The 16,942-nt window shown below is 41.8% G+C and overlaps 1 protein-coding gene across 2 annotated transcripts in view; it reads right to left on the bottom strand.

Annotated features, from left to right (window-relative positions):
* Window positions 1-16,942, bottom strand: part of SLC22A23 (solute carrier family 22 member 23) — a 153,601-nt gene that overhangs the window by 97,211 nt on the left and 39,448 nt on the right. For both annotated transcript variants that reach the window (XM_084850431.1, XM_084850432.1), the window contains exons 2-3: window positions 14,620-14,723; window positions 11,795-11,949 (exon numbers count right to left, since the gene is read on the bottom strand). In XM_084850431.1, coding sequence (XP_084706557.1) covers window positions 11,795-11,949; window positions 14,620-14,723 — 259 coding nt within the window. The remainder of the gene's footprint in view (window positions 1-11,794; window positions 11,950-14,619; window positions 14,724-16,942) is intronic.

Here is a 16,942-nt window from a genome sequence, read left to right as displayed (position 1 = left end):
TACTATATATTTCCTTTCCGCAAGATACTTTGGCCTGTAGTTCTGCGAGAGGTGTGAGAAATGTCTAGCAGAGAAATCTCAGCACTTCACCAAACTACAGTTCCCAGGATTCATTGGAAAATCCCCAAGATTCCAAGTGGTATAAAACAAATATAGGTTTGCAGCATAGATATGCCCAAGGAGAAGGAAAAATAAAGAGAGACAGGGATTACAATAACAAGTGAGATAAAAACTTGAGTCCTTTCTGAATGGACTGAAATAACACTGTCACTAGTCACTAGGATCCTTCAGTATTCAAAGGCTGAGTGCTGCTTTGGGGAAATCCCAAGCACCCTGGGTTTTCAAGTGGAAGCTGCTTGAGAAGGAGGCTTGGGATTTTTGGCTGCTCTTCTACCACCTGAGCCCAATGCTCATCTAGGAGGTTTGTGAACATCACAAACTCAGTTGTGATGTTTTGGCTTTGGCCCAGCCTCTTCACTCTTTCTGGCGCTACTTGGAAATACCCTCTGCTCTTCCCCAATAGTATATTGGACACCTTCCGACCTGAGGGGCTCATCTTCCGGCGTCATAACTTTTAGCCTTGTGATACGTTCCATGGGGTTTTCTTGGCAAGAATACTGGAGTGGGTTGCCATTTCCTTCTCCAGTGGACCACATTTTGTCAGAACTCTCTGCCATGACCTGTCCGTCTTGGGTGGCCCTGCACAGCATAGCTTACGGCTTCACTGAGTTACACAAGCCCCTTCACCACAACAAGGCAGTGATCCATGAAGGGGCCTGGGAGACTTACAAAACAGCAAAGATGGGCAGACTTCAGGCTTGTAAGGTCTACTCTGCTTTTTTACTTGAACCCTGAGATCCACCAACCCAAGCCTGGTGCAAAAGGCATACACTTAGGGCGCAATCCTATCTGGATAGTCAGTGGCCTCCAAACTCGAAGGTGGACGACTATCCAATGTAGGGCAGGCAGAGCACAAAGGGGATCCTCCGCGCGCCAGCTGCCTGGCATTTGTGGTAAGATAGCCAATTTTGTCTGTCTAGCTGAGGACTTCAGAGCAGAAGGGAGAGAGGCCGTGTGGTGCATAAGAAGCATCGTAATGACGCTTCCGCAGTCTCCTCCCCTCCCCTGGGAATGCCCCCTTTTTGCCTGCTCCACACTGCATTTTCGAGCATGGAGACGGGAAAGAACCATGCCACCTATGAGATGGGGTGGGTGGGGAGCATGGTTTCTGGGAACAGAGTTCCCAGAAACTGAAAAATCCTATGGCCGTCTAGACACTGTCTAGTGGCCATAGGATTGCTCTCTTAGACTCAAATAATTCTGAGCCCAGAAATTCGTTCTGAGAACTGAATGGAGCTCACAGTCCTTCCACACAAAAATCTACTGCTTATTATCCATTTCATTGCTGCTATTGTTGGGAGTCAGAAATCCTTGCTCATCTACTTCAAATCACCCAGAAATCTACCAGTAGATCCAGGTCTACCTTTTGTCCTCCTCTACACTGGATGAGCTGCCATTCAGATAAACAGGGGTGCAAGATTCAGATAGATCAGGAGTGACCAAATAACAACAGCTATACTCTAGATCCACACAGGGACTCAAGTAGCAAGTAGTTTTAAAAATAAAATGTTGCTAGTGTAGTTACCTATGATATTGATATTCCACCTCTTAATCCTACTGATTCACAAAGTAGCTAACAATTTTTTAAAAGTCAATAAAATGACAGCAGTTAAAACAATGACAACAATTAAAACAGACAACAAATGATGGCAGAGTAGAAACAGTAGTAAGATTAAGCCTGCAGTCATATGCACACTTCTTGGGAGTAAGCCCCACTGAACACGGTAGCCTTACTTCTGACTAAGCATGCAGAAGATTGCACTGTATGTTACATTAAAAGTTGACAAAAGCTGCTCCCAGACACTACAGTATAGTCCAGGAAACTTCCTTTTTGTCTGTAAAATTGTGACAGGAAACTTTGTTGAAGGCCCCAAGAGAGATGATGCATTACTTCCTGTGGCATTAGAAATTTATGTACACTACTCAATTCCAAGCTCCTAATCTTGGGAACAGACAGGATTTTCAGGATTTATTATTATTATTATCATTACTACTACTACTACTACATTTATATCCCGCCATTGAAACAAGACATTCTTCCGAATCCACTGCTTCCTTGAGAAAGATGCTGTAACTGCAAATTATGTAGGAGTGATTATGTTGTTAACCATTCGTTCTGTTACAATATAACCAATACATATAGGGGAAGCCATCTTTGCCAGTATCCAAAGTTACTCATTCTGTGCCTAGCTTCTTGTAAGGAATACTGCCGGAGTAGTGAAAATGCATGATTTCCAAGGCACTGCTAGATTTATTAAGCTTTTTTCCTGAAAGCCATCAATGGTTTCCTTCCACTCTTTAGTAACTAGAATTGCCAGGGCATTAAGCTAACAGACCCTGTTCACTGAGATTCTGAATGCTGCTATCCACATGTCTGGTTCTACTTGAGCCCGCACATGCATGGGCTACCTGGGAGCTCTGTTTAGAGCAGACGTCTCCAACCTGGTGCCCTCCAGATATGTCAGACTACAACTTCAATCATCCCCAGCCAGCATGGTTTAGAATGAGGAACAGGATTGGTATGTTGCAAGTTGATCTACCTGGCATGGGCATGGGATGCTAAGATTGTGTTCCCATGCCAAAATTGCACTAGTAGGCAAGAAGGAAGCCTCAGAGGTGAGAGAGACACATATTCTGTCTCTCTTGCACTGTACCCTGCTTAGTTTGGCTTGCTATGGAAGATGCTATCGGGACACCATCTGTCATTTGTCTGAGGAGAAGTCCTGGCAGGAGGGTCTGCCTACTGGCAACTAAGCAAAAGCCAAGAACTATAGCTGGCAATCAAGTAAAATCAGGGGCAAGAAATAAAGTGAATTAGATATATGTTAACTTTCTTTTGTTTCCTACCTAAGCCTTTGTAACAGTATAAGCACATCTTTTTAGCGATGGGCCAATCAGAATTGTATGCAGCATTCCAAATCTATACAGCAGAACTATGCGTTGCTGCTTCTGTTTCAGTCCCTTTCTTAATGATCCCTAGCATGGAATTTGACCTTTTCATTGATGCTACACACTTGAACTGGTATTTTCTTTGAACTATCCACCATCATCCTGGGTACTGACAGCCAGTTCACATCTGATCGTTAGGGGCGTTGCTGTGGTCGTCATTTTGAGCTAACATGCTTCCCTTCATGCTTACGTACACTGAGCACCATTTGCTCTTCCCAGTTCGGAGCGATACAAGACAATAAAATACATGATATAAAAGTTTAAAGCGACAATATAAAAATACAAGTCAAACAGAAGCTAGCAGCAGTGCAAGAATTTAAAATACAATACCTGCTATAAAGCAACATGAAAAAATGAAAATGCCTGGGAGAATAAGAAGGTCTTCACCTGACGCCGAAACGAGCACAATGTAGATGCCAGGCGAATTTCAGAGAAGCTCTCAGAGACCACATTCTAGTGGTGGGCAGGGCCAAAGGGGAAAGGGTGGGGTCAAAATACAAAAAATGCCGGTCTGGTTTAGCTTGAAGCTCTTAGTGCCAGTAGATGAGCCTGAGGAGAGGCACTTCAACCTTTAAGAATAGGAAAAACTGCGTAAAAGCCAGGAAATCACAACAACTGGCAATCAGGGAAAAGGGAGCAAGGCCAGGAATCATGGCCCCCTGGGACCCCACGGCCCTGAGGTTCCCCATCTTGGCTCCAGACACTGCTGTACTATCTTATCTGCGGAGCAATGAGTCACACACAGGTCTGGGTCTGAATCTGAGATGAGTGGAGAGAAAACTGCTGCTTGAGTCTGACTCTGTGACAGATGATATCTAACCCAAGTGCGACATTATTTCATCTCAGAATTGTGAAGCTATCACCGAATGCACGTTATGGCCTTTTGGACAGATATATTATACAGAATACGGGGCTGCGGTGGCTTAGTGGTTAAGAAGCTGAACTGCAGACTGGAAGGTCGGCAGGTCAGCAGTTCGAGACCCGAGTGCTGCATGATGGAGTGAGCTCCTGTCTTCAGTCCCAGCTTCTGCCAACCTAGCAGTTCGAAAGCAAGAAATTGCAAGTAGATAAATAGGTACCGCCTCGGCAGGAAAGGTAGCAGCGTTCCGTGCACCTCGGTGTTCAGTCATGCCGGCCACATGACCACGGAAGCGTCTTCGGACAGCGCTGGCTCTTCGGCTTAGAAACGGGGATGAGCACCGCACCCTAGAGTCGGACACGACTGGTTGGGGACACCTTTGCCTTTTATTATACAGAATATCCTTAGCACCACAATTTCAAGACAACATCAATTACAAATTGCACCGTTCTTCACCTCTCTTCTTTTTTTCATTCATCCATCATGGTAAATAAAGGGTAGCGCAAAAATGAGAGCGTTGCTCAAGATGCCTGTCAGCATTTGCAACACCAAAGCTCAGCAGAGGGTAGAGATCAATTGTGCAAACTGAAAGCAAGGTTGAAAAACTTGACCATGTCTCTGGATAGAATGTTAGCACTGTACGAATGCAGCCAGTGTTTATTCTATGCTAGCAAATGACCTATCAGCTTTGGTGGTTGGGGAGGGAAGAGGAGAGACAGAAACTTCCAGACCTTTCCCTACCCCACACACTCATTCCCTCAAACAGAGGCTGTTTCAAGATGGATGGCTCCAAACACCAATAATCATTGCTCTCCACTGTAGGCTATTAGAGAAATTGCAATTGACGGTCCATACTATCAGAGATACTGCACGTTGTCTGTATGTTCATTGTGCTATATTCCATCCACACCATTGCTGTTAGCTGTTGCAGGTGAAAAAGGGTAAGGTCCAATTCACCTAAGCAGCCATTCGAAAGAAACAAAAAAAACCCCAAAGCACTCCTTAAAAAAAATAATTTCTTTAGCACTAAGCACTTATTAATTTAACCATGATTTCCCATTGCTACCCATGAAATGTCAAAGTAACAAAAACCAAGTGTTTAACTTTTTTTTTATCAGAACTATAGATTGTAAGAATGTAATTAGAAAGACACCACCTTGCTAAAATGGCAGTGACCAGAAAAAGTTTTCTCTCCAGCATTAAAAAAATTAGCATTATACCACTATAACACTCTTTTCTTTAAGTGGTATTTCACTAATATTTTAATGGTTTAAAAAATTACAGCTTGAAAAGCATTTTTAGCACTTTTAGCAAAAAATTACAGCTTGAAAAGCATTTTAGCATTTAATTAAAAGATCCTTTAAAAAAACCAACAGGGTGCTAAAATGGCATCCACCACAAAGTTCATAGTGAATGTATGCTGATAGGTTCACCTGCCCAAGACATCACTCACTGCCCATGTCAAAACAGGCCAAACCACACGTAACACTAATTACGTAGCATGTAGCTGAGGTTTGTCTTTTTTGTACCCTAGTGTAAATGTGCATGGCCCCAATTTGGATTGGGTCCACCACACTCAGGGAGGGAAGGGCTAAATTCTCCCCACTATTTCCCCCCCAAATCCCTCCTCCCTTGGCAGGGGGTTAAAAAAAGATTTTAAGAAGTATCAATTGGCATCAGTGGATTATTTTTTCTTTTTTTTAACCTCCCGCCGCTAATAGGGCTGGGGTCAGGAAAAATAGTGGGGGAGGATTAACCTTTCCCTCCCAGAGTGTGGTGGTCCTCATCCAAATTGGTCCAGATGCACTTAGACTAGAGTAAGAAAAAAGACAAACCTCAGCTACACACTACATGATTCATGCAATGTGGACTCTGGGTCTAAGGGCATCTACATGTGTGGAGATTACACTAATCTTCCATCCTTCTCAAGAAAAGTCAGAACCCCCCACCCCTGCCCCGGTAAAATGTGAGTGAATAAGATATGGTGATTCTACCCTAAATGCCTCTTGCTGAAGTGCCCAGAGAAGCTGGTCTTCCTCTGCCCCATCCACTACAAGACCATCACCTCAGTGGTGAATGGGGTGGCGAGGAGAAGGGGTGAAGAGGAGTTCATCCTGCCTGCAATCTATCTCTGATGCCATTGCCAGCATCATGGACAGGCCCAGAACTGCTTTATCAAGGGTATTCTAAGAGTAAAGTGTATTCTTAAAAAAAAATAAATTAAGAGCTCAAAGGGCCAGAGATATCCATGAGTAAGACTGGAGCCTTCAAGAAAGTCAAAATTCTTTCCAAAACATTGCTATGAACCATTTTGGATGATTGCCTTTGTGTCACTGTATTTATCTGTTGGTTTCATTCTCCTGCATTACGTCATTTTCCAAACCTGTCCTTGCCCCATTACCCTAAAAGCTTCTAGGCTCCATATGCCAGGCCAACTAACTTTATTTTAAATTGCTGTGCAATTTTATATGACCACAGCATTTAAGTCCTTTTATGATGACCAATTCTCCTTCTACGGATTTTTTTTTTTTAAAGGAAATACTGATAATTGTAAGGCAGGGGTGGGCAACTTGTGGCCATCCAGATGTTGAGGTCTACAACACCTATCATCCTTCACCATTGGCTCTGCTAGCTAGATATGATGGGAGTTGTGGCCCTCCAGATGTTCTGGCCTACATGTTGTCCACCACTGGAGTAAGGCATAAAATGCACACTTCCCATTTATGGGTTGGATCCAAATTTAGTCATACTTAGAGCAGAACTATTGATATCAATGGAACTTTAGTCAGAATTGATGCAAAGTCCCACTGATTTCAATAAGTCTACACTAAGGATGACTAAGTCTGGATCCAACTCATAGTGTGTAAAATTAGGTACTGATCTCTTTGAAAAGCATAGAAGCAGTGACAGGGAAAGGATTGGGCTGACACTGCCCAATTTTTAAGAGAACTGTGCATCTATTTCAGTACATGCTTCCCAGTGTATTTTCTACATGTACAAAAAACAAATAAACCACCAAGTGGAAATCTTGCCTTCATCTCCACTATGTTGTGACTACAGGGAACAGGATAGGCATGGCCTTTAAACTGTGAAATTTATAAGGGAGTAATCCTATGTCTGTTTAGACAGAAAAAAGTCCTACATCTCCCAGCATTCTCAAGCCAGCCATGCTGGCTGTGGAATGCTGGACGCTGCAGGACTTTTTTCTGTGTAGACATGCATAAGATTGTGCTCTAAGTAACTAATATACAGCTGATTTCTCACCCCCCCCCCCAATTCATTTGGAGCCCTGTTTAGTAGAGTGTTTAGCACAATGTGAAAGCGTCTGTTTCAATTGTGGCAGAGACTATCTTGTCTTAGCATTTTTTCTTGACGGCAGTTCAAAGCACAGCGACATCAGCTGCCTTGTACCAAAAGGCAGGGAGACTCATTCTCCGCAATAACAAAACTATTTACAGAGCCCAGTCACTTGCTTATTCCAGTGTAGGCTTCCTAATTCTACAGGGTAATTTTCAGCTCAGCTATCCATAAAATGACTGAACACTCTGCAATTGTGTGCAAATCTGTGCCTTTGCTTATATGGAAGCATTGCCTTTTGGAAGCAGATTCCGCCCCCCTCCCAACCCCACAGCCACCCACAGCAACTACCCTTGACAACTACAAAAGAGCAGTGTTGGGGAAGAAAGTAAAGGTAAGTTAATATGGAGTGGCAAGATGCTATTAAGGGTTCATGTCCATTCTGTTCTGAGCCAATGCAGTACATAATATGATAATGTAATTGCTAAGTCCTATAACTGCTACATTGTCTAATAGCTAAGTCATTGCAAATAAACTACTCCCAACTCTACCATTCCAAATACTCTGGGAAATGTAGTGTGATAAAAGCTGAACAAACGTAAAAAGGCCCAACCGAGGATAAAGGTCCCTGAATCCTTCCTTAATAGATCCTCCGATTCTGATACCAGTTTGTTTTAACCAATTCAATTAAAGCCAGTTTCACACATAGCAGCCCAATGGCCAGATATTTTGTGATGAGGTAACCTGGCGTGGGGGGGGGGGGCAGTCATTGTAAAACAGCCCAGAATATAAATACAAATAGCCAAGTATGTTTCAAGTTATTTAACTGTATTGCTTCCTAGCGAGCAGTTGGGTAGAATACTGCATACATGCTTATCCTTACACCTCTACAAGTAAATGGGCTAGAGACTTTTCTTTTTTTTAAATGAAAGGTGAAGATTCAGAGAAGGGATCTGAAACAACCTCGAAAGGGGCCACATCCCCACAAGCTTCCTGTGACTACTTGCCCTGCCACATGCCCAGGAAGACTTAATTATAGCCCATGTTACTCTTAGTTAGGAGGATGTCATTTGTGGCCAAAAGAGATTGGAATAGGTTGGTATGGGGGGTTTTGGACAGGCAAGGGGTAAATTAAAAAAACCAATTTGCTGATTGTTTTAGAAGCTGTTCAGACACTTTCCCATGTAGATAAGGCAAGCTATTTGGTATGTAAGTTCCTCAGGGCCACTTCACACATTACACTTTTTCAAAATGTATAAAGCAAAAATGCAGCAGAGACCTGTATCATACAGGTACTCTTGACTGGGAGCGGGGATTGGCTGAATTGTCTTGTTGATTGTATACTTGGGGGTAACTCTGGGATAGTGGGATTAGGACCATTTAATGGCCTTGTTCATGATAAGCCAAAATTCTGAAGAATTTTGGTGCATGCTGCTCAATTGCTCCTGTTTGGCTTCTCCTGTAATCAAGAGCAGCTATACAAACCGCAAACTTTCTGGCCATGTTTTGTTTATCGTGACTTGTGAACCAGGAGGTCTGGCTTGCCTCTTCCCAGATGAGCCAGAGTCATATGCCATGGTTTGTTTCAGGAAAGACAAGCCAGAGTTTCCAGCTTGCATGTCACAATAAACAAACCATGGACGGAAGGCCCATGGTTTGTTTAGCCATTCCTTCTTGCAGCAGGAACTAGTTGCGCCATGCTCTGGATTCCAGCAACTGGCCCATGAGACTTCAGTTTAGAATTCTTATCGTGCCATGCAAATGCATCCAATGTGTGAAACAGCTCTCAGGGTCTTATTTTAAAACTCAGTAAAGGCTATCAATGGCTACTAGTCGTGATGGCTATATGCTACCTCCAGTATCAGAGGCAGTATGACTATGTATGCCAGTTGCTGGCGAACATGAGTGGGAGGGTGCTATGGCATTCATGTCCCACTTGTGGGTTTCCTACAAGCAGCTGTTTGGCCACTGTGTGAACAGAATGTGGGACTAGATGGATCCTTGATCTGATCCAGCACAACTCTTCTTACATTCTTATCCAGGGATGCAGTACTTCACCTGTCCACCATGAATTTTCCAATACATTGTTACAACAAATGTAGAAGTTATTGCAACATGTGGTTTGCCTCAGTTTGAGCTTTTTAAAGAATCCAGCTGTCACTAAAATATTCCTTTCTCAGATGACTAAAAATACAGCAATATAAGCTGAGTCAGCAATCATTTTACTCCCCAAAGTGTTCTCCAGACCTGACATTTAAAAAAAACACCCACTTACTTTTGAGCAAAGAATTACTTTAGCCACACCCAAAAGATCTAAATAGTTATTTTAGGCATACACAAATGCTTAGGCTTATCCACTGGGATGTTTGACTCTTTTTCTTTGATCAGTATACACTCAGGTCATGTCACAAACTGCTTTTAAAACTCCTCTCACATGCTAAAGGGGTTGCCATGTGGCAAAGACACTGCTGTTCAAGCAACACAAACCTAAAGCACCCTTAGGCATGTGGAACTGGTTGCATAGTGCTCTGAATCCCAGCAACTGGCCCATGAGACTACAGTTTCAATTTTTGCTGGGTGGGGAGCATAGGTTTTAACTTGTAAAGTAACCAGATTTGCTAAAAACAGCAAAAGAGTTCAAATGTTGGAGACTCAGGCGATTGACTATACAGATGATAAAATTCTGTAATAGTATTTTATACTAGGACTATAAATCAATTGCAAGGTTCTTGGTTGGTTGAAGATTTATTTTTCTGTTCCCTTTCTTTTTAACTTGGTAAGCTCAATAAATTAGATCTCTGTATATTGACTATAATGCTTTAAATGTGATGCAGTGTTGTTTCTGTGAGCTGCTTTGAGAGCTTTCATGGTGGAAAAGTGGAGTATGCATTTTAAAAAAGAAGAAAACAATAAACAAACAAACAAACAAACATGCCATATTGTATTGATACTGGCTTGGTCCCAAAGATGCCTTTCCGCTAGGAGAAAGCTTCTTCTACTCATAGAAGGGCTGTTGCTGATCAAGTGAAAGAGTGTTGTTTGAAAATAGCAACCACAAATCCAGAGAAGTTCTTCCATTTGTGCAAGCTTTTGCACGAGGCTTTGCACAAGCTCTTTCCCCAAAACATTTTGTGGGCTGCTAGAGCTTGTACGCTATAGGAGCCTTTCCCAACCTGGTGCCCTTCATATATGTTGGACTACAGCTCCCATCATACAACAACCAACACGGCCAATGTTATACTGTCTGGGGATGATGGAAGCTGTAGTTCACCTCTGGAGCACACCATGTTGGGGAACTCCATGCTCCAGCCTATATCTTCTTATTCAACATGTATTCATACTGCAGCACAAAGCCCAGTACACTGCAGAACTGCATCATGAGAAGTGTTCCATCACCTTGTGCAAAGAGTTCACAAAACAGTTCCAGTACATTTTCTCCTTCTGCTCGCCGTTCTTTGGAGCCATGCTACTGCTATGACCTCTTAGGTTATACAATACATCCTGTGCTGCATTTTCAGGTGTAACTGCAAGAAGTGGGCATCTAGCCAAGTACTATGAGTCAAATGGGGTAGGTTTGTGAGGGATGGGCGTACGGCAGAGAAAAATTATTGTTTCCTTTCCCTGCTGTTTCCAATCTGGATTAAAGTAGAATGGTAGAAGGTATATGCAATCGCAGTGTACAAATAAAAACACAGACACGGTAGACTTGAATTCAAGCAAGGAGGACAGTTCCAAAGAACATAGAAATTCCAATTTTAGGAAGTTGCCTGCACCACTGCGGTGTCACAACACAGTGTTGTGTGTTTGGGCCCTGGCCTCTACCTGGAAATCGGTGAATATTTAGTTGAAGTGGCATAGGGAGCTAAACTGTAGCAGCGTGACAGGCCTCCCCCATCTTGAGGAACTCCTTCTTGCTGCCACTGAGATCATAGAAACTGCTGTTGACCATTTCTGCCATTATATTCCCCACATGGTTTCATGCCCTGAGAATGACGCAGCTGCATGAAAAAAATATTGCACAGAGGAAATGAATGACTTATTAACCCTCTCACTGAAGTAAAAATCACCAGGGGTAGGCAGCTTCTGGTGGTCAGGGGGCCACGCCTCACCTCATCAAATTTGCTGCCACTGCTGACAAAAACCACTGTGCTTGTTCAGGTAAGAAGGCATATGGGAAGTGTGTACCTTGTTTCCAAGCAGGATCGCACCTCGGAAGGCTTCCTGGAGTGCTACTCTGCTTGCAAACAAGGTGGACTCTTAGTCTGATCCAGTAGGACACTTCTTATGCTCTTATAGAGGTGGACAGATTTTAAGAAGAAACAACTAAATCACTCCTGTTTCTCTCTGAGACTGCGACAATGCAACAGCTGCATAGGCAAGTTTAACTAGTTTTTCAATGACGTGACAAGAAACGATTGAGCAACAAAACAGATACAGAATTAGCAACTGTTTTTTTCTTGTCTTTTTTTATAGTCATATTGAAATATAGTCTACAAGAAATGGTAGCATATTGCAGAGCATAAGCTTTTTAACAAAGTACCTAGGATGTATTATGAAGGCAATACTCACGCAGTGCGTACAGTGAAAGGATTATTCCAGCCAGGCAAAACCCTTCAAAAAACCTGAGAGTGCTGAACATTGTCACATTCACCGAGAGAGCCACCGTCAGTCCAAATATCAAAATGAATAACACAGAGAGGAGCAGCACTGGCCGACGACCAACCCTACAGAAAGAAAAGAGGAACAAAGCCAACTGCGATTTATCGCATACTCAAAATGATATTTTGCAAATGAGACTTCTGCTCTGGACGCAACATTCCCAGACACCTTTCAAACAATTCTGATGCTTACCCTCTCTGCAGAAACACTTAGGGAACAGTATCACACAGGAGATCTGCGCTCAGGACCTGCTCCATATTGTAAGAAATTTAATAGCTTGTGAGAACAATGTTGTTTTTACACAGTGACTAAAGATTAGGAGAGTTACACCAGTTGAGGGCGTAACAACCAGGGAGCCACAACCGAGAAGGCCCTATCTCCAGTTGCCACCAACCTCATCTCAGGTGCTGGAGGCACCTGGACAAGGGCCTCCAATGACAATATTAATAAGTACTTGGGGTCATATGGGAGAAGCTCGTCCTTCAGAAACCTTGGTCCTAAGATAAATAGGGCTTTATAATTTTATTTCTTATTCATTAATAATATGTATATACTACTTTTCATAAGGCATTGGGGATCTGCTTTCAGGGTGGGGGGAGAGGAGAAAGACATATTGGATGTACAAAAGCTTTTGGTGCACTTAAAATAGTTCTCTAGATTTCTTACATTATTCTATTTTTACCGGCCTTATTCTGTAGACTCAGGATTCATAACTTTCATCAATTTCAGGGTCAATATCTTCTTTGAGGAAAAACTTTTAAAAATCATTTTTCATTCACTTAATATTTGTGGGGGATCCCTATTACCCACTTTCTCCCCAGATACACTGGATATACTGAAAATGACTCTGGATGGCCACTGATTTGCATGGCTACCTTTCAAATGGCTAAAGGAATACCTTAGTGTCATTCTTTTTAATACATCCCAGAATAAACCTCTCTCACAAATTATGCTTTGTTCTGGTTCCATTCACCTCTTACCCACCCCAGTTCTCCGACCACAAACAAAAAGACAAGGCTAAAAAGAAAATAACAACAACAGAAATACTAGAAGTCCCTCCAGATTTGTTTTTTATTTTTAAGAAATTATATTTGGTCCTTAAAGAGCGCCTGCTCTGCAAAAGAGCCCAGTTCCAGCTGGTGAAGCAGATGCAAGTGAAGATGGCATCTATGATAGCTGTGCAGCCATTATCCAGATAAGATCAAAGTCCTAACATCTAATCTAGTCTCAAGTACCTAACATGTTTAATAAACCATAGTCCCAGTCTCTGATGGTTACCTAGCAACAGTAAGCTGCTCCTAATCATCTAACAACAATTTCACTTCTCTTCATTCATTCTATTTAAATGTAAGCAAAATCATCATTAGGAAAGTTACCGTTTGCAATATAACTATTTTTTAGCCTTGAAAATCAGGGAAATCATTGGCATCCAATACAGGAGATTTTTTGACTGTGGCAAAGATTAGCATTGTGCATCCCAACAACCCCTGCCTTTGTTCTCCACAGAAGCAGACCCGCTGAGAAGGTTTTACAGCAGCATCACCAAATTATGTGAAAAAATATGAAATTCACTCACAGGACTCCAAAATTCATACTTTGGAGATTTTTAAAAAAATGAAATTCAGGCCATTTGAAAGTGCCAGAGGTTGGTAGCTCTTCTTGTTACAGATTATAAAACAGCTAAGAAAATCCATGTGCATACATTGGAAGCTACAGGCATAAACGTAGCGTACATCAGGATGCATATCGAAGCATGGATGCTAACTGAACTGCATTGCTTTCAATGGCATACATATAAAAATGCAGATCCCCATCTGCATTCCCACACAACTAGCCATGTAAAAATATTTTTCAAAAGCACACCTGAAGTTGAATTGGGATGCAAGAATGAAGGTGTATGTTTTTGGAAAATACAAGAATTTCAAAAACACAATGAAAGCCCACCCCCCAACTTATTAAAGAAAACGGCAATCTTTCCTGCCTGTTATTCAGATTTGTATATGACGAAATCTTTATGCGCCTATAATGGTATTAAACTTCTATCACAGGGAAGGATATTTCAGGTATGTAGGAGAGATGTGAAGACTGGGTGGGAAGGAGGAGAGAAAAATAGGGGGTGAGGCAGAAAAAATGGGGAAATTCCCCCTTTTTTCACCCAGTAATTTTTGGAAAATTTGGGGAAAATTTTCTTTCTTTTCTTTTTTTAGGAATTTTTGGGAAATTTGGATGGGAATGATTTTTTTCTGATTTTTTCTGTTTTTTGCCCCATTTTCCCACATTTTCTCCAGGCATTCACATTTATAGTTAAGTGATACTTTTATCTTCCTTGCCCCATTCTAATATTTCCCTTTTTAAATGTTGTTATGTACTGGGAGAGAGCTGGGCAGCCATCCCTGCCTCCTTTGCAAAGCTACTACAGTTTAATAAAATTGGGCTGACAGCCAGCTGTAGAGTAAATATATCAGCTTAAACCATCCGTGTTGTTGCTCAAACACTTTCTTTAAAAATTTAAAATTACTTCATTTTGCATAACAACAACATCAATCAACATCAAGTCAACTGTGAAATATTTTTGCTTTTAGGACACGTATTGAAGTGGTATGCTATGGAAGAGGTAACAGCACTGAAGGAGGAGAAATTGTACATTGTGTCACTTGCGAAGAATAATTTCATAATGGTTTTAGGCAGACAGATTATTTTTTACACCTTTAATCTATGTGTGAATCCTCACTTACCAGTCAGCTATACATCCTGTTACTAGGTAGCCAAAGATTAATCCTACAAGCAGAGAGAATTTTGCAATGTGGACTTTCCAGGCAGAATCACAGACAAGATCCCACTAAAAAAAAAGAAGAGAAAGGCACAGCATTATTCTGAAACACATCAAACTGAACTACATAGAGCCATGGCTGGATCCCTTAGCAGCTTCATTGCACTGACTAGTAATGGATACCAAATGGTATGTTGAAGGATCTTACCCCAAACTCATCCATTTTTATGTATTTCTTTTAATATAAGAATCACCTTACTAGACAATACCATCATTCATCTATCCCAGCATTCTGTTCCCAACAGTGGCCAGCCAAATGCCTCTGAAAGCTCACAAGCATGGTACGATTGTGATGGCATCCACTCTTTCTAGTTCTCGGCATCTAGCATTTTAGAGGTATATTACCTCTGAAAATGGAGGCTCCATTTGGCTACTGTGGCTATTTTGCCTGATAATGTATTTGTCTCTAACCTTTCTAAAACAAAGCAAAGCAAAACAAAACAAAAATCAATCCGCGCTAGTGGTCATCCTCGCATCTTGTGGCATGACATTCCAGGAGCAAACTGTGCTTTGCATGACTAAGTATCTCCTTCCGCCTGTTCTGACTGATACTGATCAGCTTTACTGCTTGCCCAGTTCTAGTAGCAGGAGAGGAGGAAACATTCTCTGTGCCCCTTCTCTCCACTGTTATGGGTTTACAAAACATTTTTATAGATACATCTATAATTTTTAGACCAGGGCATCGAACTCAATTAAAGGTCCAAATTCAATTTTGGGAAAAGCTCTCAGTGGCTGCATTCCAGTTTTGGGGGTTAGCCACAGGCAAACAGGGTAGGAACAAAATCCCCCCCACAACAGCACATTTTAGCTTAAAGCTCTTACTGCCAGAAACTAAGGAGCAACATTTCAGCCATTTACAGCTGGGGGAAGGGGAGGGGGACATGCAAAAGCCAGGAAGCCTCCAAATGATTGGCAGTTGAGAGAAAGGGGGTATGGCCTGGGGAACAAGGCATGGCCATCTAGGAAATCCCAGAGGACCTGACTGGGACCCCAAATGACCCAGATTTGGCCCATGGGCCTGAGGTCGATACCCCTGTTTTAGACATATGTCTATCCTATGTCCATCATACTAGTCCCTTTTTTCCTAGAATCGCCCAAGACTCTTCTAGCTTTTTTTTCATATAATAATTCTAGTTGCTTTTTATATTAAAGGGCATGACTTGAAGCCAGTTTCCCAGTGGATTTATTATTCTTAAGTGTAGATAGATACCCAGGTACATGTAAGAATGAATAGTGTAAGAATGAATAGTGTATGTCTGTTTTACTACTGCATCATCCTCCCAAGCAAACATGTGCAGAGGCCTGGCCAGATCGTCTGTAATTATCCATTTGGAGAAGTTAGGCTTCCTTTAAGTCTTTAGAGTTCTGGGAAGCTTGCTCAGTATCATAAGCTGACCCAATAAAATGCCATCTGTGCTAGTCATCTACGGTGACTATTTGTCTTGTAGTTAACAAGATGACTTCTGCACTAACATTTCAGCTGGGCTGTTAACTAATTAAGAGCTTTTAAAGCTCATTTATCTTCCTTCTAGTTAATCAAATAAACGTTACAGCAGCCTTCCCCAACTGGGGGCCCTCCAGATGTGCTGGCTGGCTGGAGGATGCTGAGAGCTTTAGTCCAACACATCTGGACAGCAGCAGGTTAGGGAAGGCTACATTATATTATCACAGTATAAAAGGCTTTTTGAGGATATTTCTTTGACTAAATGTTTAACCCAGATGAATAATTCACCATAAATCAGCTTAACTACCCCGAATCCAAGCATATTATTTATATCAATATTTATTAGTATTGGAAGCTGTTCCAGAATGGGCAACTTGGACTGAAAAAACACACATTTCACTTATAATAAAAGGGCTGGATGATAACCAAGTATGATTAACAAATCCAAGTCCCATTTCAAACCAATTGAGGAAAAACCTATTGCTTTTAGGGTAAGCAGCAGAGTAAATACAGTAACTGAGTTTGATTGCCTGTAAAGATATTCAAATTCTTTCATAGGGTGGTGGTGAGAGGTATCAGGTACAACTCATTAGGCACTACTCCCACATAATCTCCATTCATTTCCAGTCAAAATGAGAAGAAACCGCATGCAAAATTCACAGAAGTGAAGGAAGTTTGTGCAGTAGCGATGCATGCTGGGTTGTAAATGAAGACTGAATATCTTGGGCTAAATGCTTGTAAAAAAATATTCATTTTAAGACATGTTTTGTATCTGCATGCATAT

The sequence above is a fragment of the Heloderma suspectum genome, chromosome 4, assembly GCF_057233095.1.
Source record: "Heloderma suspectum isolate Gila_16-S chromosome 4, 16-S_ref, whole genome shotgun sequence".
Classification (NCBI taxonomy): domain Eukaryota; kingdom Metazoa; phylum Chordata; class Lepidosauria; order Squamata; family Helodermatidae; genus Heloderma; species Heloderma suspectum.
Note: the sequence above shows the minus strand (reverse complement) of the source record. Positions and strands in the feature narration are given on the sequence as shown.